Source organism: Pezoporus wallicus, unplaced genomic scaffold (assembly GCF_028554395.1).
Source record: "Pezoporus wallicus isolate ANWC-B61680 ecotype Strahan unplaced genomic scaffold, APGP_CSIRO_Pwel_v1 contig_6999, whole genome shotgun sequence".
NCBI classification, from domain to species: domain Eukaryota; kingdom Metazoa; phylum Chordata; class Aves; order Psittaciformes; family Psittacidae; genus Pezoporus; species Pezoporus wallicus.
In genome coordinates, this window is record NW_026640180.1 from 2,418,811 (window position 1) to 2,441,642 (window position 22,832).

The 22,832-nt window shown below is 38.3% G+C and overlaps 2 protein-coding genes across 2 annotated transcripts in view; both read left to right on the forward strand.

The window, feature by feature from the left end:
• GRID2 (glutamate ionotropic receptor delta type subunit 2) overlaps nucleotides 1-22,832 on the forward strand; it is a 914,338-nt gene that overhangs the window by 838,390 nt on the left and 53,116 nt on the right. The window lies entirely within an intron of this gene.
• The window catches only part of SMARCAD1 (SWI/SNF-related, matrix-associated actin-dependent regulator of chromatin, subfamily a, containing DEAD/H box 1), a 37,310-nt gene that overhangs the window by 4,652 nt on the left and 9,826 nt on the right, over nucleotides 1-22,832 (forward strand). The window contains exons 2-11 of the mRNA XM_057418001.1: nucleotides 4,575-4,749; nucleotides 6,904-7,063; nucleotides 8,132-8,189; nucleotides 11,588-11,676; nucleotides 13,110-13,190; nucleotides 13,799-13,880; nucleotides 15,170-15,552; nucleotides 19,233-19,435; nucleotides 20,645-20,735; nucleotides 21,965-22,064. Of these exons, the coding sequence (XP_057273984.1) occupies nucleotides 4,575-4,749; nucleotides 6,904-7,063; nucleotides 8,132-8,189; nucleotides 11,588-11,676; nucleotides 13,110-13,190; nucleotides 13,799-13,880; nucleotides 15,170-15,552; nucleotides 19,233-19,435; nucleotides 20,645-20,735; nucleotides 21,965-22,064 (1,422 nt within the window). The remainder of the gene's footprint in view (nucleotides 1-4,574; nucleotides 4,750-6,903; nucleotides 7,064-8,131; nucleotides 8,190-11,587; nucleotides 11,677-13,109; nucleotides 13,191-13,798; nucleotides 13,881-15,169; nucleotides 15,553-19,232; nucleotides 19,436-20,644; nucleotides 20,736-21,964; nucleotides 22,065-22,832) is intronic.

Below are 22,832 nucleotides of genomic sequence, written 5' to 3' on the forward strand. Positions count from 1 at the left end.
AAATAAAAAACCCCAACAAATCCAACAATCTTCTTAGCAAAGCTGTCGTAAGTACATGTCATTTCCACCTTGTGCTGCTTGCAGAAGGAATATATTTGAAATATAATTTAGCCTAGAAAGCAAAGATCGTGAAAACCGGATTGATCAATTTTGTTAATTCAGCTGAGATTTGAACATCTCATGTTTCTTATAGGCGTGTTTTGATATTTCCATTTACAGCTTTTTATGCATCTTGCATTTTTGTCCTATTGTGATAACCCTTTCTTGGCTAGCTGAACTTCATAATCTTCAGAATTTTTCTGCTTTATTTGTCTTTGCTAGACAGGAATTACTGAAATAAATTTCCATTCATCTGTATGTTTAAATGTAATAAAAACATTTGCTATATTTCCCAAGGTTTCTCTTGCTCTTCTCCTGTATTAAACAGTTTTCAGATAAAGCAAAGCAACTCTATCAAGGACAACACCTCTTCTTCCAGACATGCATAGAATAAGGTACTGCTGAGGAACTTCCTAATGAACACGTTGGTCTTGGTTACAGGGAGGCCTGGCTTGGGACAATGTGTTACTGCTTTGTAAGCAGAAATTTTTAGGCCTTCTGAAGTTTACATGTGTATGGGCTTTTCAAGATGACAAGATTACTTCGCAAAGTGAGACTATGTGTTAAAAATCATTACAATAATCCTCTGTCATGTTTTCAAACATTAGAAAATTTTAACAATTAAAATTGAGGCCTTCCATCCCAGATGAAGGAATTGGACACCATGTAGCTCATTTCTGCATTTGTTTATTAGATTAATTTATTCTAGCCTCTTCTGTGTCTGGTCTCTGCTGGCAAATCATCTTTGAAAACTGGCGTTATGCTTTATAGTAGCCTGTCTCAACAAGTTTCTGCCTTAGTGGACAAAGGCAAAAGAAATTATCTTTATTTCCAGCTGAAATTACGGTTCCAGAGTTGGCAGCTGAGAAAGTACCACTGGTACTTGGATTATAGGCACATAGGCTTTAAGAAAGGATTGATGCGCTAGAACAGAGCAGATGCCCATGATGCTATATTTGCATTATGGGTATGAGAAGTCCTTTTACATGAAGACTTAACGCTGACAGATACATCATTAAAACTCTCCTGGGAGTTTTGTAGCTGACTTTCCTAAACCTTCCGTGTGTAGCTGGTTTGGTCTCTTCTTATTCATGATGCAAATCTCTTTGATGTGGGAAGTGAGTGGAGTCTATTTTTATGCATCAAAATCGGAGTATATTGCTGTCATTCTTCGCTGAGGCTTTTAATAACCATAGCTATTCTTTCTCTAATTCTTTTCCCTCTTGTTCTGTGTTAATACCCATCTTCTTGCAGTGCAAATTAGACACTATCAACAATGGAGAGCTCCTGTTTATTCAATACCAGCCACAGAGGTGGGATCAGTCTTTGCACAGGGGCATGGTGGTGGGTGGGGGAAGCCTGAATAGCCCAGGTGGGGTAATGGCCCCTTCCCTGGCTTCTTCCAAGCCTGTCATAGGAGAGCCCACAGCCTTATGATTTGGATAAGGATGCTTCCCACTGTTGCGCAGTAACAGTAAGGCTTTTGGGAGCACTGTTGAGACTGAGGGGGGGTTGCTGCCTTAGGGGTATGCAAGATGCATAGTAGGAGCTGCGTGGGTTTGTACAAAGCTTACTATGGGATGCTTAATGGAAGGAGCTGAAGGTGGGAAAGTGGAAGGATCAGAGTATTTTGAAGAGCAAGTGGGGAAAATAGAAGGATAATGGGGGTTAGCTGCATGTAAATAAGTCGGTGTACTCACCCGGCCATGCGCTGTTCATGTTCATCCTTATTAAAATCATATTCTGTCTGCTTTCCTGGGTAAGGGGAATCTTTTCTGTGGATAAGGACTAGGATAAGGGGACCTCTGGATAAGGACCAAGGGTCACCTGGGCCCATATGCCTGGAGTGCCAGCAGCTGGAGCACCACAGTGAGTGGAAAGTCATGTGACAGCCAGCATGGGACATGGAGGCCTGTGTTATCTATGGTACCACCCTGCTGTATGTCCCCTGTGAAGGCAGTGGGGATACCAGGGGTATAACAGCTAGCGGGTGCAGCAGCCTGGGAAGCCGGGGAGGGACCAGAGGGTCTCAGTTGCTAATTTATGCATGGGTCAGCCCAAAATGAGGAGCCCAGTGCCAGCCACAAGGTAGAGGGTGGAGAGATCCATGGCATGTGTCTGTGAGCCTGATGCAAGGGGGGCTAGGCTGACAACCGGAGTGTGGTGCAGGCCCTGTGGGCTGACAGCTGATGAGGAGACTGAGGCTCCATCCTGGGGGGACTGGGTATCTAAAGCCAGCGATCGGAAGGTTCTTCGTGTGTGCTTGCAGCCAGAAGGGGAGCAGGAGGCGGCCGTCATTTGTGTGCCCTGGTTCTGGAGCAGTCAAGTGACTTCAGGCAGGGTGGCAGCAGCAGCAGATAGGAGATACAACTTGGTGGTCCCCAGGGAAGCAGATTCTTCTTTGGCACTAAAGAAAGGCAAACCCCTTATTAAACCTGGTCAGTAAGAAATATGGAATTGCCAGATAATAGAGTTTTTTAGATAGAAATTAAAACATGGGCTTCTCTGGTGAAATAGGATGCTGAAACAAGACAATTCTTGTTGTAAATAACTCTGACAGACTGTGATGGTCTTTCATGAATTAAAAGCTGAGATGACAATAATGATGTACTCTTCTTGATTTTGCCGTTTCCAAACTGGAATGGAGACATTAATGGACTAATGCCTGGTTACTTTTCTGCATGGGTGTTAAAGAAGCTTGAGTTACGCTCACTCCCATCCCTGTAACAAGTGTTAAGCTCCATTTTTGGGTTCTTCCATTTCACTAGTGCGCCATGTTTTTTAGTTTGTTGGGTACCTTTCTCTTTCAAAGCCAGTGTTACTGGTAGTTTCCCATGTCAGCAGATTGCTTGTACTTTTAGGAGTTATCTTTGCTTCCATCAAATGCTGTCACAGTGGGTTATTTTAAATTTATTTTCTGCAAGATTACTTTCATGTGGAAAGTGCTTTCTGCAGCTGTCACATTCTCTGCTCCATGTGTTCTTCCTCTCTTCAGTCATATGCCTCTGGGGTCCGTAATTTGTCTGGTCTTAAACAGAATTACTCAGCTTGCCAACTGTTCTTTCTTTCCAGCACTGGCTGTAAAAATGGTAAAGTGGTAGAAAGGAATGAAGTCTTGACTGTATGGGGCTGCTGCACTGGGTCAGGCTAAGTACAGTTCTTGGCTCATGCCTTTTACAAAACACCTTGAATGCTTTTCTTCAATTACTGACATGAGAGTGTCACTTAAGAGGTGATAGTAGTGTCACAGTGTTTAGTTCTCTTTAATGCAGGTTTAGAGACAGAAGAGCTAGAAGCTGTGTGTTCAAGTCCACGTTTATCAACTAAATTGTATTTTTTCCTTACAGTTTTGTGAAGATTGTATCAGGACAGTTCTAGCCTCCATAGGCTTGCCCAGGCTTATATGGGAGCATCAAGAGTTTTAGTTGAATACACCTTGAAATACACCATGCACATGGTTAGAGCATACTGTGCCTTAGCTGCATTTGGTACTCTACTGAAAGAGGCCAAAGTCTAATAAAGCGTAGTTTTTTTGATTTTGTTTACTGTATTCCAGTTCTCTCTGTGCTTCAGGTTCAAGACCTGTGTGGTCATGTTTTCTTCATCTAGATACGTGCATGGAGTTGGTGCAGGTGTAGCTGATGTTAGGGGACTTAACCATTTGTTATTCATAACTAATTCAGGGATTATATGAATAGACTGCTTATGCTTTTGTTTGTCTTACAAGCATGTTCGAAATGGAAAAGTTAATACATGCTAAGGCACACATAATAGGTCAATTTTGCTAGTGTCATTGAAAGTAGTATATGATTCATGAGGTGTCTTCAGAGGGACATAGTTTGATTACATGCAGATTCTGTATATGCTGATGCTTCGTGTGTAACACAAAGCATCCTTCCATATGCCAAGTTTCCTTGTTAAGAATCATCTAGAGCATAATGTGAAAAAGACTGGCTAAATAGATTATATCGCTATAGGAGCTGCAACTTACCTGTCAGGTGCCTCAGCGTAGCTTCCTAGTTTTCTGCAGTATAATGCTGATGTCTTGATAGTTTTTTGAAAGGGAACAAGGAGACCATGAATCAGCCATCAGATCACCAGTATGTTTCTATCTGTGCCCTGATCAGCCTGGAAGCATTTCAGAGGATTTTGTTGATTATTAATTTTTCCAAAAGTAAAAATGTATTTATGAGTAGTTGTTAACATAAAATTCATGATCTAGTAAACTTTGCAGTATAAAAATTATTTGTTTGATGTAAGAGGGCTGAGGATCTTTTGCCAGGTAAGTTAATACTTAAAGGAATACAGCTTACAGGAATTTTCCAAGCATGAGGGTGCGAGTTCTGCTTAAATGGTTGCTGTGTATAAGGAAGAAATCATAGCTGTCTAATGCTGTAAATACAGATAAATATTTGAAGTCGTGAGTTATATGTCATTGTCTCCAATCTTTTCTCCTTTTGAAATGGCTTCCACAGGACACTTGGCCATCCCTGAAACTCCTGAAGACAAGAGGCCAAAGAGCGAGCCCTATTTCAAGCACCAAAGAGGGGTACAGATTATAGAGGTATTTCCAGACAGCGAAGGTGAACTACCAAGAAGCTTCAGCACTGCAAAAGAAGATGGAGCTCCAAGGAGAGATGCAGCTGTAATGTATGCATTAATTCAGTTTTCTGTAATGTTTGTGCAACCTGATACAATGCTCTAAATTGAAATACTAAATTGAAAATCAGAGGCTAGGTTCTAGTTTACTGGTCGGTGATTCACCTGCCCTAACTAAACTTAACTGGAATCCCAGAGAAGAAGAATCCAGCTCTTAAGCCATTTTCTCAAAGACACTTGAAAAGGAGGAGTTCTCTAATACTGAATATGTGTGATGTTCATTGTATGCCTGTGCATTTGACCCTCTGAAATCCTCTTAATGGTACTAGAAAGCTTAAGCATAAAATACTTGCTTTATTAGTTTTAAACCATACTGGAGTTGCTTTTAGCTTGTTTCATTTTTTTATGAAACCATAATGAACAGGAAAGTAAGTAAAGCTTCAGTGTGAAGTATAAGAGGTAAAGTTAAGTGTTGATTGCTTGATGTATTTGCTACGCTTAGTGAAAACTGTTTTTTTTTATGATTTGGAAATTTATATGGTTGAATTATCTAGAAGAGCAGAGAATAGTGCTAGAGTCACTTTTGTGGATGCTAAAAAGGCAGCATTGAGAGTGCAGGAGAGACAAGATGTAGACATTTTCTGCAACCAGCTGGAACAGTTTGAAGAAATGCCTGCTTCATTGCTCGCTAGTTATACGTCTGTGTGACTGATTCGTGCTAATTGCCTGTGCCCCTTAAATGTTCTTGTGCTATGCAAAACAAGATGGCTTAATCTGCATTTTGATAGCCTAGCTGAACTCACCTGTGGAAAGCTTTTAGGGAAATAGTAGCCTAAACAGGCATAGTCTCTTGTGAGATTTTCAGCCCTCAGAGCATGGAGTTGCTGGAGCAGAAATTCTTGTATTTTTTTATATGCACCTTCCCCAGAGTTTCAACCTATGTGAGATACTTTGTAAGAAAAAGCAAAAATAGTTAGCAGAGTGAACTCCTTTTTCTGTATATGGCTTAAGTTATTGGTTCTGCAAGGATACAGAGATGGAAAGATGGTTGCATGCACCGAATTGGCTTGTGTGCAGTGCTGTGTGAACATAGTTACACTGCTTCTGGGATCACCCTGAGTTGGAAGCACAAGTGTTTTTTACCATATGGTAGTGACACTAATAATCTGTGCAGGATCCAACTTGCAGAGCCACAGCTTGCTATTTCTAAACTGTATTTTGATTACCAAGGGTGAGAGATGGAGAGTAAAGTGGCTCCTAGTGGAAGAGATGAGCGTAAGTTACATCCTTTTGTACTTATCTTTATTCCTATGTAGCCACTGGTCTCATGCCCCACGCAGCCTAGTGCCTGACACTTTGGCATGGTGTGTTGGCTTGGGTGCTAATCAATGTGTGCTGAACCCACTAAGCTGTCTCACAAGTGATATTCAGTTGAGCTAATAAAGCTAATAATTTGAGAGCGTGGCAGGAGTTAGGTTGGATCTGGCCAGGCTTATGAGCTCTGGCTTGAGCTGAACTTAGCCTGGCTTTGCACGGAATTGGTCAATGGCGTGTCCTTGAACTGGGCATTTTGGTGCATGTGTTACCTAATATTTGGGAGTTTTGTGAATTTTTATCTTTTTGCAGGGTATTCCAGCCCCTACTTATCCTGAATCAGGGACACTTATTTCTTCAGAAAGCAGAACGTTTAGAGCAAAAAGCACAACTTTCCTAAAGGAAATGTGCTGCAAGCTTTACTACCAGAGTCACTGTCTGGGCTGTTGGAAAAAAGCAGAACTCTCACACAAGTTTTTGTGGATTGGGGTTATACTCATTTAACAGTTAAATGAGTGTTCCTTCTTGCTTAGTAAGAATGTGATTATGATTATACAGAGAGAGCAAGACTTCTGATGTGCACAACTCTGGCTTTGTTGACAAGTATCTAGATATCGATCCCCCATAGGAAATGATAGGGCAGTTGCAATGTTGAAATGTGTTTACTGCGAACAAAGGACTGTACATTATCATATATGATTTATTTTGTCCTGAATTGGAGATACTACTTTGAGTACAAGTTGATTCAGTGTTACTGAATGCATCTAAACACATTTTGAGAGATCCCATTGGTTCTGGTTTATGGTAATGTTCTGGTAGGGTAAAACATCCGTAACCAAAAATAAATTTTAATTCTTTCTCTTTCCCTGTACATCATAGCTCTGATGATAGCTCTGAACAGTCTGATGAAGAATCTGAACTGTTGCAGTTGGCTTGCGCTGGGGATCCGCTGTCAGCTGTGAAGAAGGGTGTGGAGGAGAACATCAGAGCTGCAAAGCTGCAAACACTGGAGGACTTTTTTCCTGGAAAAAATGACCAAGGATTACAAGATGTAATAATGTTATTTTGCTTTATTTTCATGACTATTCTGTAGGCAGGTTTCTTAAGCATCTGGTTTTACTGTAGGGAACAGCCTTGTGCTTGATAGTCGTATGTAGTGCTGATGGCATTTATTCTCAGGAGAGTGTAAGATAGCTCCTGTATCAGCAGAACTTTGTAGTACATAGAGGCTGTGCAAATTTTGGTCCGCAGTTACATATCCACAACATTTTTGAAAGAAGACAGAGAACTATTAGGCAAGTCTCTTGTTCCTTCATGAAGGATCTGGAACAGTCTGTCCTGACAAACCCTATACAACTGGTGAAGGTGATTAAGGAAAAATCATGAGCCTTTTGAAAAGGAAATTTTTTTATTATAGCAGAATAGTGAGATGCCATTTACAAATGTGGACAGATAATTGTGAGTCAGGATTCATCATAACTTCATTTTTTGTGTTTTCTTCGTATTTGTAACTTTTAGGCCATTTGCTTCTGTTGCGGTTTTCTTGCTTGCAAAAAGCATTCTGAAAGTCTCAACATCCAAACAATTTGTAGAAGTTACCTATTTTCAGTTTACACTTGGAGAGAGAGAGAATCTAAGACTGCAAGGAAGCAGAGATAAACTTTGAAGCATGTTTTAAGTTTTGTGCGTGTACTGTCAGGAAATTGTCCGATGTGACGTAAGTCACAGACATAGGTACACAGACATGAGTTAAGAAATTAGTTTTTTGGGTTGTCTGGTTTTGCAATAGTAACATAGATTGGCTTTTGACAAAGAGCTTTTAAGTAAACCTGCATGGTGTGTTTGAAGTAGGGAAAAAAGTGGTAATAAAATGGGATTGTGTTTAAAATGTTTTCCAGTAGGTTTTTTCAAAAGTATTTCCAAATACAGCTTATGTGATCAGTCTAGCTAACTTGGTAATGTAAATTTTGTGCTTGAATTTTATGATGCATGTATTTTTGAGGTGTTTTTCTTAAAGTGTATTTCAATACACTTTAATACACACTGATTTATCATTGTCCTCCTGTGTTCAACTGGATTAAAGCTCATCACTTAGCAGTTGTCTTTTTTTTTTTTTCAGTTGTTAGAATCAGCACACACAGTGAATGAAGCTGCTGGTTTGCAATTCAGTTATGAAGGTATGTTTAACAACAACAAAAAACCAAAACCAAATTTTAGGAGCTGTAGCTAATTCAATAAAGTAAACTTTGCTGGTAGGTATTTAAAAAGTGGTAAAGCATATGCTAAAAGTTATGCAAATTTTTTTTTTTATTGCAATCACAAAACTGAAATGACAGGCTTTGCAAACTGAAAGATGAAAAGATGTGGACCAAAATCCAAAAAATAGAACAAAAAAAGGGGAGTTTGTTCCGTGAAGCCCAGGATTGCTTTACATGTGTGTCATGAAGTAAATTCTGTTCCTGCTGGTTCCTTCCTTGCCCAGAAGTTGAGGCAAATGGTAATGGGCTAGCAATAGTAATTCTGAATGTTGTAGGTAAGAAATGTTTTGATATGGAAAAAATATACCAAGTATGTAGCCACTCATAACTGTTTCTGTCAAGGCCCATCACAATTTTCTCTTCATGTTGACTTCAGCACTTGCTTGTAATTCTCAGTAAGAGCCATTAGTCTTAAACATTAGACAAATCCCCATGGTTCTCTAGCAAAACATGTCCCAAACCATGCCTTTGAGCCCTCAGAGCTTATTTAGGATTTTTTATTCTGCATCTGAATTTATGCAGTCTCATGCTGTTATCAAAAAAGCCCACAAAACAACAAAAAAAGACAAAAAAACCCAACACTTGATGTGTGAGTTTGTAGGAAATGGTAAGCATGTAAAAGGGTCGTAATTCTTGAGCTTTGGTTTTGCTTCTTGACATCGCCTAAATCCAGGGTTAAATCTCTTGCCTTTATATTAATCTTTCTGACTGATGTCCTGGGGTAGGTGGGGGAAAAACGGAAGGTTGGTATGAATATTAACATCATTATAAAAAGCTGAAGATTCCAAATGCAGTTCAGTTGTTGCACAGTTTTCCTGAGATATCTTCATGGTTTGGAGATGATTGAAAAGCTAATTATGATCACTCTTGATTACTTTAGTTCTTCTAAAGTGGTTAATATGGCTTTTCATGCAGTATCCTGTGGATTTTGAAGCAACATGTCTAGGATGCTCATGTGCTCAGGGAGAACAATTTTAATCCCTCTCTAAATTAGAAGATCTATTGCTAATCAGTTCCCCATTGTACTTGCCATATTTTCATCTTCTGATATTTATATACAACTTCAAGGATTTTTTTTAAAACAATTATCAGAAAGCTTTTTTTTACGCAGCCAGACCAACATTTTGAGATTTTCAGATGATCAGATTCTATAAATGGGACTTCTTGGATGCTGGCAATAGAAAACAAAAGCTAGCATATTTTTGAGGGACACACTAGTTTTGAGTGTTGCTGCTCCTGGAATCCCTTCCTGGAAAACTATGAGTACTTTTCAAGGGTTTTGATTAATATTAACCCAATTTAAGCAAGTATATACACTTAAACTTTGTTGAAGTCCACAGTGTTTGAACCAAAACACTTTAATTTGTGTTATATAGGCCTTGCCTTTTGGCCATTTTTGTGTTGATCTAAGAATGCTATTTCACATACTTTCAATATGAGCCCACAGAAGAATCTTGGCAGCAAAATTCTCACTAATCACAGCTGTTGTATAAAATGGTTAGGAGTAAGCATGCCTGAAAGGGATGGTATAAATCACATTGTTTTGGACACATTTTTAAAAATCAAGACACTACTGAACATCTGCTTATCTGTGTCAGTTTGTGATATGCTTAACTTGTTGTGAAGCATGGACTCAGAGAGGTCAGGGACAAGACACTGTTTCGTGAAGCATGGCTTTGCTAAAAAAGCATGGCTGAGTCATCCTCAAATTTTTCTGTCCTTTCAAAATAACAAAAATCTGTATTTATAGCATGAATTCAGTAGTTGTATGTAGCTAAAACGACACATTGCAGATGACTTAGATATACGACTGATAGGTATGTGACACTGAAAATAGGTATGTGAATGAGAGATGTGAAGTTATATTGATGCTTGCCGCTTGTGATTTGTTTCTGGTGGTGTTTTCTGTACATCTTGAAAACCATGAAATCACTGAGGGTGCTTCTGAGCTGAAGCCTCGGGTAAACCTGTCTGATATTCACTGCTTTTTAAACAGGTAGAAATGACTGTTTTGTAATATAAGAATGTCATAGTAATAAGGCTTTTTTTGCAGTGGTAGCAACAAATACCAGTGGAAGTACTTGCAAATGTTTCTCTAAATTTTGAAACCCTGGAGCTGCTTTTCTTGTTGCTCATTAATCATAAAATTTCTGGAGAGAACAAGAATTCCTCTGGAAGGCCTGATGTGCTCTGCCTCCATGCCAGGGATTGTTCCCATCTAGCAGTGACAGAGCTTCTTCATCTCCTCAGCTGTATGCTCTCTTAACACATGAAGGAGTAATTGAGTGTACCTTGCAGAAGTGAATGTTTTCAGAAAGTTGGGATTTTTCATCATTTACAAATGTGGGGGTTTCAGAAGACCACAGGTTGATTTCTAATGAATTCTGTATTGATTGTCCAGGCGATCTTCAGGATTGGGAGCATGCTCTGTGTGCATGTGCTTGTTCACTGGTCACCTTTGGCAGTCTGGGAGGGAAGGGTGGCATGCTGGTGCAGGCAGCTCTGCAGGCAGTTATTCTTCTAAAAAAGACTTAATTTGCAGTATAATAATTTACAGTAACTTGGTTTGGTAGCAAAGCTAATGTGCAGAGATAATGGTAATGTGTTCATGAACTGCGCACAGCAGAGTCAGAAAACACACCTGACTGGGCAGGTCTTAATGCTGAGATGATAATCTCTTGATAATCAGCAGGGACCAAAGATATTCAGAAGGTTCTGGCTCATATGAACTATTCATAAGTATCATAGTTATCATTGATACTTGCTTATCACTGACTTAATATGCATAGTTTTCTTTCAGACATTTGGTATAGTGTTGAAAACTGTTTGGTGATAACCTCTCTGATATGCAGCTGAGCCAGAAATCAGTCATCAGCACTTCCAGATTGGCAGTAATGTATATATTCCAACTTGTGATTGGGGTTCAACCTTCATTAAATACCAACTTTCCAAAAGCAGTCAGCTTCAAAAAAAACAGACCTTTATGCAACTTATGTGTAAAACACTTGGCAACTATTAAAAAAAACAAAATAAGCAAAGCTATTTCAGTTGTAATGTATGAGAAGTAATTGCTTGATTAATTGCCAAGCTACTAAAGAAAACTTAGGAGGTAAATAAACATGTATTTTCAAGCAGCTGCTTTGCTTGAAGTTTCAATGTATGTGTGGACTGTAATAGGAAACTATTATGGAGACTGGTAAATGTCTTGTGCAGTCAATAAGTAGCCGCTATAGTGTTGGTTTGAATGATCCTGCTGTTTTGGGGTAAACTTAATGAAAGTAATTAATTCTTCCTTTCTGCCTCAACTCTTTTTAAAGCTGCTTCTCACAAAAGGAAACATAATGATAGTCCCCCAACTTCTAGAAAGACGACTGAACAAGTCACAAAAAAGATAAAGACAGATTACGTAAGTACTGTTTTTTCACTCTGTGCATTGTAAAATAAATGAAATTACCTGACTTGGTCAGTGACGGTGGTAACATGAACTTGGTGTGTTTCATCAGAAAGTCTAATCAAATTCAAATTTTGCCATCTGAATGAAGTTTTCCTGTGTTATTCTCCTTGGGAATTCGGAATGGAATGATCTGTTTTGTTCTCTAGTGTTTGTGGATTTGTATCCCAGTATCCTGTTTGCTGCTTTTGTGGAAGTGGTTACAAAGGAAGCTTTACTGAGTTATTACCCAGTCACCCTAGCAAACAGTGCTTCAATGGACCTGGGTTTATGCAGTGGTTTGATTTCTGTGCTTTAACAGTTCTGTTACAGTTAAAAGGGTAAGGATTGGGAAAAAGTGAAGCTGAAACATGGGGTTTTAGAGTTTGTGAATTGTAGTGAGCAAACACGCAGAGTTGGTTGTTAGGTTGGTTTTTTTTCCCCCTTGCTTTTGCTTTTTCTCTGGTTCCTAAGGTTGTTCCTCAGGCTAGAGCATACCTTGCCAGCTACTTTACCGTACTGCAGCTGTACTGTTAATGATACCATACTCTCACTGAGGAAAGGAGCATTGTCCTCTGTTACTAGGAGTGCTTCTGGGTGATCTGGTTTGTGCTCTTTCAGCAAATAGCATCATTCAGCGAAGTAAATATTGATCAAGCCTGTTGGCATCTCTGCTGTAGATAAGTAGATCTGTAACCAGTTTGCATTCAAAGCTCTGTGAAGAAACTTGTGTAATTCTTTGTGGCGAATACATAACAGAGCGTCTTGTGGCATGTAGCACTTTGGCACTGGTTCATGAAAGAACTCCCTATTTGCAGGCTGATAGTAGCTGTTAGTGAAGCTGTTGTTGATGAAAACTTTTGCCAGTTTTTGATGTGACTCCATGGTGCTGTGGCATAGAATTTGTGGATTTTTTTACTTGTACACGTTCATATAAACACACCATTTGACACATTTATAGACTCTGGTGGGTTAAATACTGCATGCTTAGTAATCTAACCTAAAGGGATTGTTAACCCTGCCATCTTCTGCCTTAAATATCATCCAGAATCACTGTTAACTTTTTACTTGAAATAAATGCAGACTAGATAGTTCCAAATTATTTATATTTTGGCATGTAACTTTGCACTGTGTATGTTTATCGAGTAAAGAATGACAGCCTTTCAAGACTGAAGACATTTTCCATGCTTATGAAAGTTTTGGTCTTCTATCAGCTACGGACAAGGAATCACTTCCACAAATCAGATTTGTCTTAAGTGCTTTTGTAATTCAGAATGGCTTTTTAAGGATAAGCAACGTTGATTATGTTTGATTGGTTTTAACTGTGGAGGTTTTGTTTGGTTTTTTGTTTTGCTTGTTTCTAGGCTTATAATTTACATTAAATCTAATAGATTTATTTTTTAATGTAGCCGGATAAGGCAGATCCATGGGAGGGGCAAGAGGTGATGTTGAAGAAGCTGCAAGATATATTCCCTATATTGGATGAAGAGGTGAGCTCATCTCTCATGATGGCACATCAGGTTTTGACTTCTTGAGAAAATTGCAGCTGTTTATAATCGAAACTAAACAGGGCTAACACCAGCAGCACTCTTGAAAAGAGCTAACGGTAGGAAGGTGTTCACTGCTGCTGCTTCTGGAATGTAATTTGCCCTGAACTGAGAGCAGTTGGATGTAATCAGAATATGGAACTTCTCATCCTACTTTTGGTCCTGTGACAGGCCTGGCATAGTGCAAAAATGCATGAGGAAATAATCCCTCTCTCTCGCATTCTCCCTTGGATGACTAAATATACTGTGTGCTTTGTACTAGTTTAGTACCTGATAATACTCAGCAACTGGTCAGGTCATTTTAGTTCTAGGGTTTTTTTGGAAGCAAAACTCGTTTATATGTGTTCTTACCCTTTTGAAAAGTGGAGTGCAGCTCTGCCTAAACTGAGTGTGTAAGGATAAACTGTTTTCTCCTTTTGATTTCCTTTTATTTTGAATCATCTGATTTATAGGGGTTGTCTTTGCCTTATGCAGTTAAAATTGGTAGTGCCTTAATGTCATGCACAGAAAACCAGTTTTTGCTTGTCACAATACAAAATTTCTCTTACTAGGAACTGAGAGAGGTACTGCAGGAACATGACTGGCTGTTTCATGATGCACTGGAGACCCTGAGAGCATTTGCAGAAGATGAGCGTAAGGACAGATTGATAATCCATTTTATGTCAGGATAAAAGAAAAAGACTTGTAATACAAATAATTTCTAATGTCCATCAGTGACAGCCCTGACATCAGTATGCCTAGAAACTTGCACTGATACTTGAAATTAGTATTACGAGGAGGATAAGAGTTTTAAATGTCATGATTATTATATCTTTTGTTCTGTAAGTAGAGATAAATATCTTTGCCTCGCTAATACAGATTTGCATAAGAAGTTGTAATTACCTATGGGTATATCATAAAATATGTTTTGAAATGTCTCAAAGCTGACATCTGCTCCCCTCCTGCTTGTTGAAAATTAAGCACTGTTTTTTAACTGGAGTAATTTGTAAATCGGTGATTGTCAATAACTGCATAGGTGACAAGTGACATATGCCATTTTATCCTTTTAAAATACATTATAGGAGAGGAAAATACTAGAAATAGGCCTTAAATTATGCAACCAATTTACAAATACCAGTGCATTAAATGTAGTAGGGAGCAAGAACTGTGATTCCAGGTAAATCTGTGAATTACAACTTAAGTAATATTTAATGAGTTGATTACTTTTCAGTGTTAAATGGCTGTCAGAAATGTGTATGTTTTGCTGTATCAGCTACTTAAGTATTCTTGGGATAGGATTGGATTCTTTACAAGTGGAGAGAGTTATCAGTTTGCATGAGGCTGGCTCCTTGCTGCTGCTTCTAAGAAGGTACACATCAGGGTTGGAGTCAGTCACCAGCGAGCTGGGATTGGGCAGAAGAAAAATGTTGCAAATGCTTTCTTCTAAAGAAGAATGCTGTACTGAGATGTATTAAACTGGGAAAAATACCCAATTTTAGTGTTGAAAGTAGGTTTATTTTATGAAATCAACATAATTAATCTCTCTGCAGTTGGGTGGAGTGGGACCAGTATCTCATCCCAGTGATACATCAGAGTTCTTAACTATCTGCTATTACCTCAGAGCTTCTGCAGCTCACACATACTATGTTGTGTTGATCACCTGTATTTTAAGATAGCTGCTTAAAACCTTCTTCTGTTTGAGTAGTGTACAAGTTAGGATGGCTCATCTTACACTCACAGTTGGTTCTATTTACATGTTTTAGACAGACTTCCATGGTGTTAGCTACTCGTTTCTCTTAGTAACACCTGCTGTTGACATGCTGTGTATTCAATCCTCGAACTGTGTGTTATATCTGTAGAGGTTTATTTTGGAAGAACAGTATGTTTTAATTTGCTCTTAAACAGTATGCATTGACTTGTTGCTTTCTATATTGCATTCACAGACGTAGAATTTTCTCTCCACCATGACAATTCTTACTGGACCAAAACCTCCGACAAGAGCAGAAGTGGTAAGTGTAAAGAGAAGCTGAAGAATAAATCTCCCAGAGAAATGGAGAGCAGCTTTCAGGAAAAGGCCAAAGGCCAAATGAACTTTTGGAGTACTGAAACAGACTCAGAGGACACATCAGCTTCTGAAGATGGTGATAGCGTCTTTGACGAGGACTACCACAGCAGCAACGAAGTGGTGGAGGATTGCTACAGAGAGAAAATCCTCAGCTTCCTGCAGGATGCTTCCATGAGTGAACTGATTTTGATTCCCCAGTGTTCTCAGAAAACAGCTCAGAAGATAATAATGCTCCGGCCCTTTAACAGCTGGGAGGCTCTGGTAGGTCTGCATTCTTCTTTTTCTATCCCCAGCTTGCCTAGAGTCAAGGTGGCTTCAGCCTAGGGAGGCTTAGATGGGTGGCCTTATCCTGATTAGGCTAAAATGCTATGTTCCTCCTAAGCCAATAGCGTTTCAAATAGTGTCATATGACCTGATTTTGAATGAATTAAGGGGTGATTTTTCTGGAAAACTCAAGCTGATTGGCTGACTTTACTGCCACTCACTCTGTTGCATAGAAAGTTGGTTGATTTCACTGCAGAAGAAGAAATTAGAGCTTTCACTTGGAAAGGAGGTGTTTGCTAGTTTCTACTGAGCTCTTAGAGCTGAAAACCTATGCAGGAGGCAAGAACGTGGCAGGACCTTTACTGCAGACACTTGAACAGCAACAGCTTCCAGAGTAGCTCCATGATTGAAGGTGCCAGCATGGATATTTTCAGTTGCATACAAGAAAAAGTCGTTTTGGGGGGCAGAGGGTGTTTGGTCATTTTTCTTTAATCTACTGCAGCTTAGTCTCTAGCATGGTTTTGCTAGCTGAGCAATGCAGCCATTTTTAGTGGAGCAAGCTGCTGTGATTTTATTAATACAAGGTAAAGCATCAGAAGGCTAATCCACAACAGAGGGAAAAACGGTATCTCTTGGTAAGTAGATTATCTGCTGTCATAGGGATGTTACTTTCACATGTTTCCCATGGTTTGTTTGTTGCCTTTACATTTCGTGAAACTTCAGTTAAGTGCCAGCCATCAGACCCCGGTAAGAGCAGCGTTGGTAAGAACTTTTGACATGCATTACAGCAGATTTTCTTGGTTTAATTTATTAGTGCTTTGGATTTTAAAGCAGTAACTGTGCATAGGCCATTTTACAGAGTAATTGATACGTTTTGTTATCAGTTTGTGTTCCGAAACCTCTCATACTGATGTATGCAAGATTTGCTTGTATTTTTTCCAGAGCGGAACAGAACTTCTTCAGTATGTGTAAAACAATAACATTTATTATTCTGTGTGTGAAATGTTTTACCACAAAATAGTTAATTATACTGGACAGATTTTTAAGGAAAACAAAATGATCTTTGTATGTTGTGTGGCAAGGGGGGGAGACAAGAGGAGGATAGATGGAAAAAAATAACAAGGTGCAGGTATGCTGCAAAAGAAATCCGTTTTGCCCCAAGCCTTTGGCTTCTCACAGAACATCTGTCATGTGGCTATTACTTTCTAAACTTGTTGGATTTTGCCTGAGCTTAAGTCTTTGCAGAAATATTTGCTACAGGGCTGTTCTCCTTTTCTGTTTAAATATTTAATGGAAAAAAAGCTGCATGGGCCTGTTTCTGTTCAAAATTTGCCTTTCATAAAGATTCCTGCTGTCAGCAACCACATATTTATATAGTATTGTGAATACTTGCCCAGAGTAGAAGCAGTTTGCAGCAGATTTTAGCAGACATTTTGTATCAGTGTGGATTTAATTGTTTGTAAAGATTTAGTAGCTCAGTGACCTAGTGTTTTTCCTACTAATTAAAAGGAGTGGTAGAATAATGGAGGGAGTTGATTCAGTTTCAGCATTAAAGAAATTGGCTTGTTTTTAAGGTTTCTTTTTACTGTAATGGTGTATTTTAGAATACAATGTAAAGCACTAGAAGTTGTTACCACTTATGCATTATTAAAATTGAGAAAGATTGTAAGGCTCTCAGCAGATATGGAAATTGGATGTCTTATTCCAGGAATACATAAATTAAAATGGCTTTTTTATTGTAGACAACCTTTTTAAGTTAGACTTGTTCATCATATTCTGTATACTGCAATAGTATATGAGTGAGGAGATAGAAACTCAAGGAAAAGTAGTTTTGGCATTTTTATCATCTCATTTTGTTTGGCTGCAAATGTGCAAACTGCTTTGAAAACTGAACTAGCAGGAAATCCAAAAGCACTTCTCACCAAAGCAAACCTAAGGGAAGCAGCCCATGCAGCAGGTTAGAAATGGAGGCTGCTTAAAGCGGAGGTGGAGTTTGTTGGTTGAGGCTGACTTTCACCCTTAGGGAGTAAAGTGGAATCAAAAAAATTGCCTTAAAGTGATGTAAAGTAAGCCTGAGCAGGGTGTGCTGGCATGGTGGTTATGCACTGAGGAGCGCTGCTGCAGCCCTGAGCTCCACTGGACCTTCCATAACACATGCTGTGAAAGTCCATTGTCTGTGATGGTCTCATTGCTGTGTCCTGCATGACAGGGCAACATCGTGTGTTTGACATCTAAACCATTTGCTGAAATTTTTCTTGCTTTAACTTTGAGACTAGTGTTACTGTGATGACATGAAACAATACAATTTCTGTTCATAACAGATGGCTTCATTCTCCACACCTTCAGTTATAGATTACAGGATTTATATTCATGCCAACCAAAGCTTTAGGCATCAAAACAAATGTTGAAATTTTTTAATAACCTATTAAAAATCACATTCCTTATGTCTCTGTTATATCTAAATAGAGGTGTTTATTTAGAAGGCTTCATTGCGAGTGTTGACATGTACCTTGGCCTGGTGTAATCTATGAGTGTTGGTAAACTGGGTTTTCTTTAAAATGGAACAAAACCACAAATAAAAGAAAACCCCCAAACTATAACAGGAGGCTTTCAGTAGAGGGCACCATTTCGTTATTTTTTTCTGTTCCTCTGCTTTTACTCTGCAATGTGGCAAAATTGATCAGTTACTTAACACGTCTAGGTTTTTAAGGGAAAGGATTCTAGGGAGATATGCACCTGTGATGTTAATGCTAAAATTAAACACATCCCTAATTTAAATTTAAGAAAAATATGTGTGGAAGTTACTTATGTTTTAAGGAAAGAATGGCAAATCCAAAGGACCTGCTGTTCTTCAATTCTTTAAAACCATTAATAAGAAAGATATCTGTTCTTTACAGTGAAATAACTTTATGCAGAAATATGCATGAAAATACTATAATTACCAATATGACCACAGTTACTGCAGGACTAAATTTATTAGAAGGTTTTGCACTTTCTGCAGACAGCCTTACATGGAATCAAGGAGAAGCTGATGGGCCTGAAGGGTGTGTTTTGACACAACTTCAGGGTGCCTGGCTCTAAAAACAGAGAATATCCATATTGTAGTGAAGATAATGAAGCTTAGGGGAGGAAAATACAAAGTAGTGTGGCCTTGAGGAAACAAGTGGTAGAAGTAAGGCTTCTCTGTCAAAATTAATAAGGCTTTATAGTTGAAAAGGGGAAAAAAAGGTACATTTAAGTATTAATTAAAGATGCAGTGTCACATGATAGGCTTGTATTTGGCACCAGGTTGTGAGAATGAGACTTGTAAGTAGCAATTCTCATAACAACTAAGAAGCTGGGAGCTCTTGGAGAGCTTGTGTTCATGATTAATGTAGGAAAGATTGTGACATGGAGATATTATTTAAAAGAAAATAAAAGTTGATGATAGATTATATACATACTCTAAAAAGCCTCTGGTCTTGGTAGACTGAAAGTATGGAGCAACAGAGGAAGTTAGCCTTGGTCAAGGTGGGAACATGTGTGTAAGGAATATTTGAAGTTTTGAGAGGAGGTCAGGGTGCCATCGCTGTCCTGAATTGCCTGCTGCTGCAATAGCTGTGGATTTTCACCGTAGCAGCTTTGTTGCTATTATCAGAGTTCATAGTGTCTATTTTTTTATTATTATTATTTTGCAGCTTGCAAAAATGAATAAGACTGCTGGTTTGACTGAAGACATAGTGTGGAACTGCAAAACACTGCTGAAGGAGAGGGACGTGGTTCTAAAGCTCATGAATAAATGTGAAGACATTTCAAAGAAACTGACAGAACAAGTGACCAGGCTTCCTGTAGATAGAGCAAGAGGATGGAACATTGCTCAACCTTCCATTCTGAATAAGAGGTATCTTTCCCTTTTTTATTCTTGCAAGGGTGTCAGGTAATAAGATAAACTTTTGAAGACTGGGACTTTCAAAACTGCGGTCTCTGAAAGTAGATTTGCAAATGTTTGACACTTAGCAGCCCTCAGTGAGCTAGACAGTGATGTGCAAGACTTGAGGGAATCCAACAGCTGTTTTTAAGTGTATCGGGAAAGCTGGTGAGGTTTTAGAACAATGCTCAATGCCTTGTTTTACTTGCTCCAGTTTTTTTGTGAATGTAGAAGTCAACTTTGAGTGATGGGATCATGAGTTGTCAACTTACTCCAAACCAAAGACCAAAAAAAATTGCTTTTATAATGGGGGAAATTATGTTTCAAAGATGCTAAATCAAAATTTATCTGAGCTAACTTGTAAAGTTTATCAGCTGGGCTTAAGACCTCGGTCAGGAAGTTCAGATATACAAAATTACCTGGAACCCTGTATCCAGTGGGACAGGCACCAGGGATGTAATAGAGGGAAGGATTTATTTTAGAGAGGTAAATTTGTAAGGTTTTCCAAATGAATATTGGGAATAAAGAGAGTGCTTAGGAGGAACGGAGGTGGATATGGTGGGGGAACATTAACCTAAGGGCTGGAAAGCATAGGTTTGAAGTGCGAATGGCTGGAGTAGCAACCTGGATTAGGCTTGGAGGCTGTTAGTGGTAAATAGCAAAAGGATTTTCAGCTGGGTCAAAATGAAACTGAGAGGAAGACGGAACTGTTTGGTGGGAGCTTATTAGTGATCTTTGGCAAAAAATGGTGAACTAGGTGACTTGCTGTTGAGTGTGTTTTGTAGGTTGTGTTTGGTTCCAGCACCACTAGTAATTGTACAACAGAGCAAATTTAGTGATGCAACTGCTAAATGCTGCTTAATCTTTTTGTGTATTTTAAAAATTACCAGTTTTGTAACTGATTTTAACTGGTCATGGATCACTGATTTTTGAAGAAACGTAGTATTGTAACATTAATTTTGATAATTTAAGATGTTGAAAATTCAGATAAACTGCTTACAAGGATCAGAGATACTCTTTGGTATTCAGGTGACTGATTAAAGTTTGTGGTTTTCACTACATGAGGAGATCTAGAGTGACTTAAAATATAGGCAGTATTCTGTGATTAACAGAATTGTAAAGCTGTGTTTTATGGAGAAACAAATGAGAAATCATGCTTAATATGTCACCATCTTTTAACAGTTTTGTTCTCAAGCCATATCAGAAGATTGGTTTGAACTGGCTAGCACTACTGCATAAACACAGATTGAATGGCATATTGGCTGATGAAATGGTAAGTCTACACCCTATTTAAGAATCATTGAAAACTTTGCAAAAATGAGTTTGTTGAATTCTTTAATTTCCTGGAAACCACAAACAGATTCTAAGTAACTTGTTTTAGCTAATATAACTTAAATTGCAAACAGTTTCTCCAAATGTTTAGAAGCTGCTGAGCTCTTACTTTCAATTTGAAAGCCAAAGGTAGCCTGGGCACTAGTAAGTACGAGATGCACAGTGTCTTCTGATGCAGTGGAAGTAGTTTCTACCACAGTAGGTTATCCTCAAATCCACCGATTTTAATAGCTCCTTGCCCATAAATACAATTCACTCTGTTTGTCCAGCATTTAGTTGTAGTGAGCCCCTAACTTCTACACTTCTCCATCAGTTTCAAAACAGGTAGTTAACAATATAGGAAAAAAAAAAGTGGATAGAAATGTTTTCTGCTTCTTCAGCATTTCAGCAATCTCTTGTCATTATACTCCCTAGAAGTTTTGAAATAAAAGAGAAAAAATTACTGGTTTGAGGTTTTGTCTGGTGCTGATGCCACTAGTAATTGTATAGCAGAACAAACCTGGTAAGGCAGCTGCTGGTTGTGTTGGCAGTTGCTTTTAATCCTGGCTTCTGTTCATCTTGTGAAGAGCCACAAGTGAATGGACGGGTTTGCTTCACTAAGATGTAAGCGTTATTTCTCAACTTCTATATGTTTCATATTTGTAAGAACTACCTTATGTATATATTTTGTGGTAGATAAGGAAAATTTTTAAATCCATGATATGGAAGACAGGAAAGTGGGTACTGGCAGAAACATAAGCTTATCTTGAATTCGATTTCCGTGTTAGATTCCACTTCAGAAATAGCTGGAATAGCCTTTGTACAACTGGCTCAAATAGAAAAAAGCAGTTAGTTTCCAAGTAATCATTTGTTTGCAGCACTGTTTCAGGAAAGTAATTTTTTTAAGAAGATTTGAGGTATGAACTTGAATAAAATAAAAAACTTCATAAATGGAAAAAATGAATCTCTGATGCTCAAATGCTGAGCTGAAAAGATAAGTGAGTTTGACTGCAATTTTACTTAAGAAGGAATTGTCTTTTGCAACACAATGTGGCTAAACAGAAGAATTTTTCTGTGTATATCTGTAATCTCTAGTTAACATCAACTACACTGTAATTGTCTTCTGAGAACAAAACACTGTTATGTTCTACAGATTGTAAATTTTGTTTACATGGATTTGTTTCCTCTTAGGGCTTAGGAAAGACAATTCAAGCTATTGCATTTCTAGCTTATCTTTACCAAAAGGGCAGTAAGGGTCCGCATTTGATTGTTGTGCCGGCTTCAACTTTAGGTAAGTTACAAGCTTCAAAATTACTTGTTTGTTTGAAAAATAAAAAATCATGGACAGACTGAAACAAAGCTAATTTTGTAAAGGAAAACTTGATTTTCTTATGATGTTACTCAGCTCCTTAAGTAACTTGAACTGGAATGCAAACCATACTGAAGGCATGCTTGTTCTGAATTAATTAGGCCTAACATGGAATTTTTTCAATATGGCATGTATGCTTCACAAAAAAAGTCAACCTGCTTGTTGAAATTTGTCTCTTTTAGCAAAGTAGTCTTTTTACTTACTAAACGTTGGCTGAAATTCCTAGTCTTCACGCTGTGCTTACAATTAGGTTTCATGGCATTTGAGACATTCAGTATCTTTTTTCTTCAGAATGTGTCAAAGCAGATCAATATCCTAAACTGATGAGGCTGTCTTTTAGGTATGTATTTTAATTGTTCAGTGGCCTCAGTCAAAAGCAGACAGAATATGGTAGAATAAAATATGTCAGAAAAGCTGGTGAGTTTGGAGAAACTAGTTCTGTATGGAATTTAACCTGGTTTTGTTGAATGATTATAGAAAGGAGAAAGTAGCAAGTTTAATTTAGACAGAAAATGCTGCTTTTCATAGAAAATGCATATTTGGACTTCAAAAATTCCTCTTAACACATAGAAAAACGTTGTTGTTTCAGCATCAGTTTAAAATTGCCATTTTCAGGATGCTTTTAAAATGCACTAAAACCCATTTTTTAAAATAACTCTTAAAAATGCACGTTACTTAAATCCTGAGGTG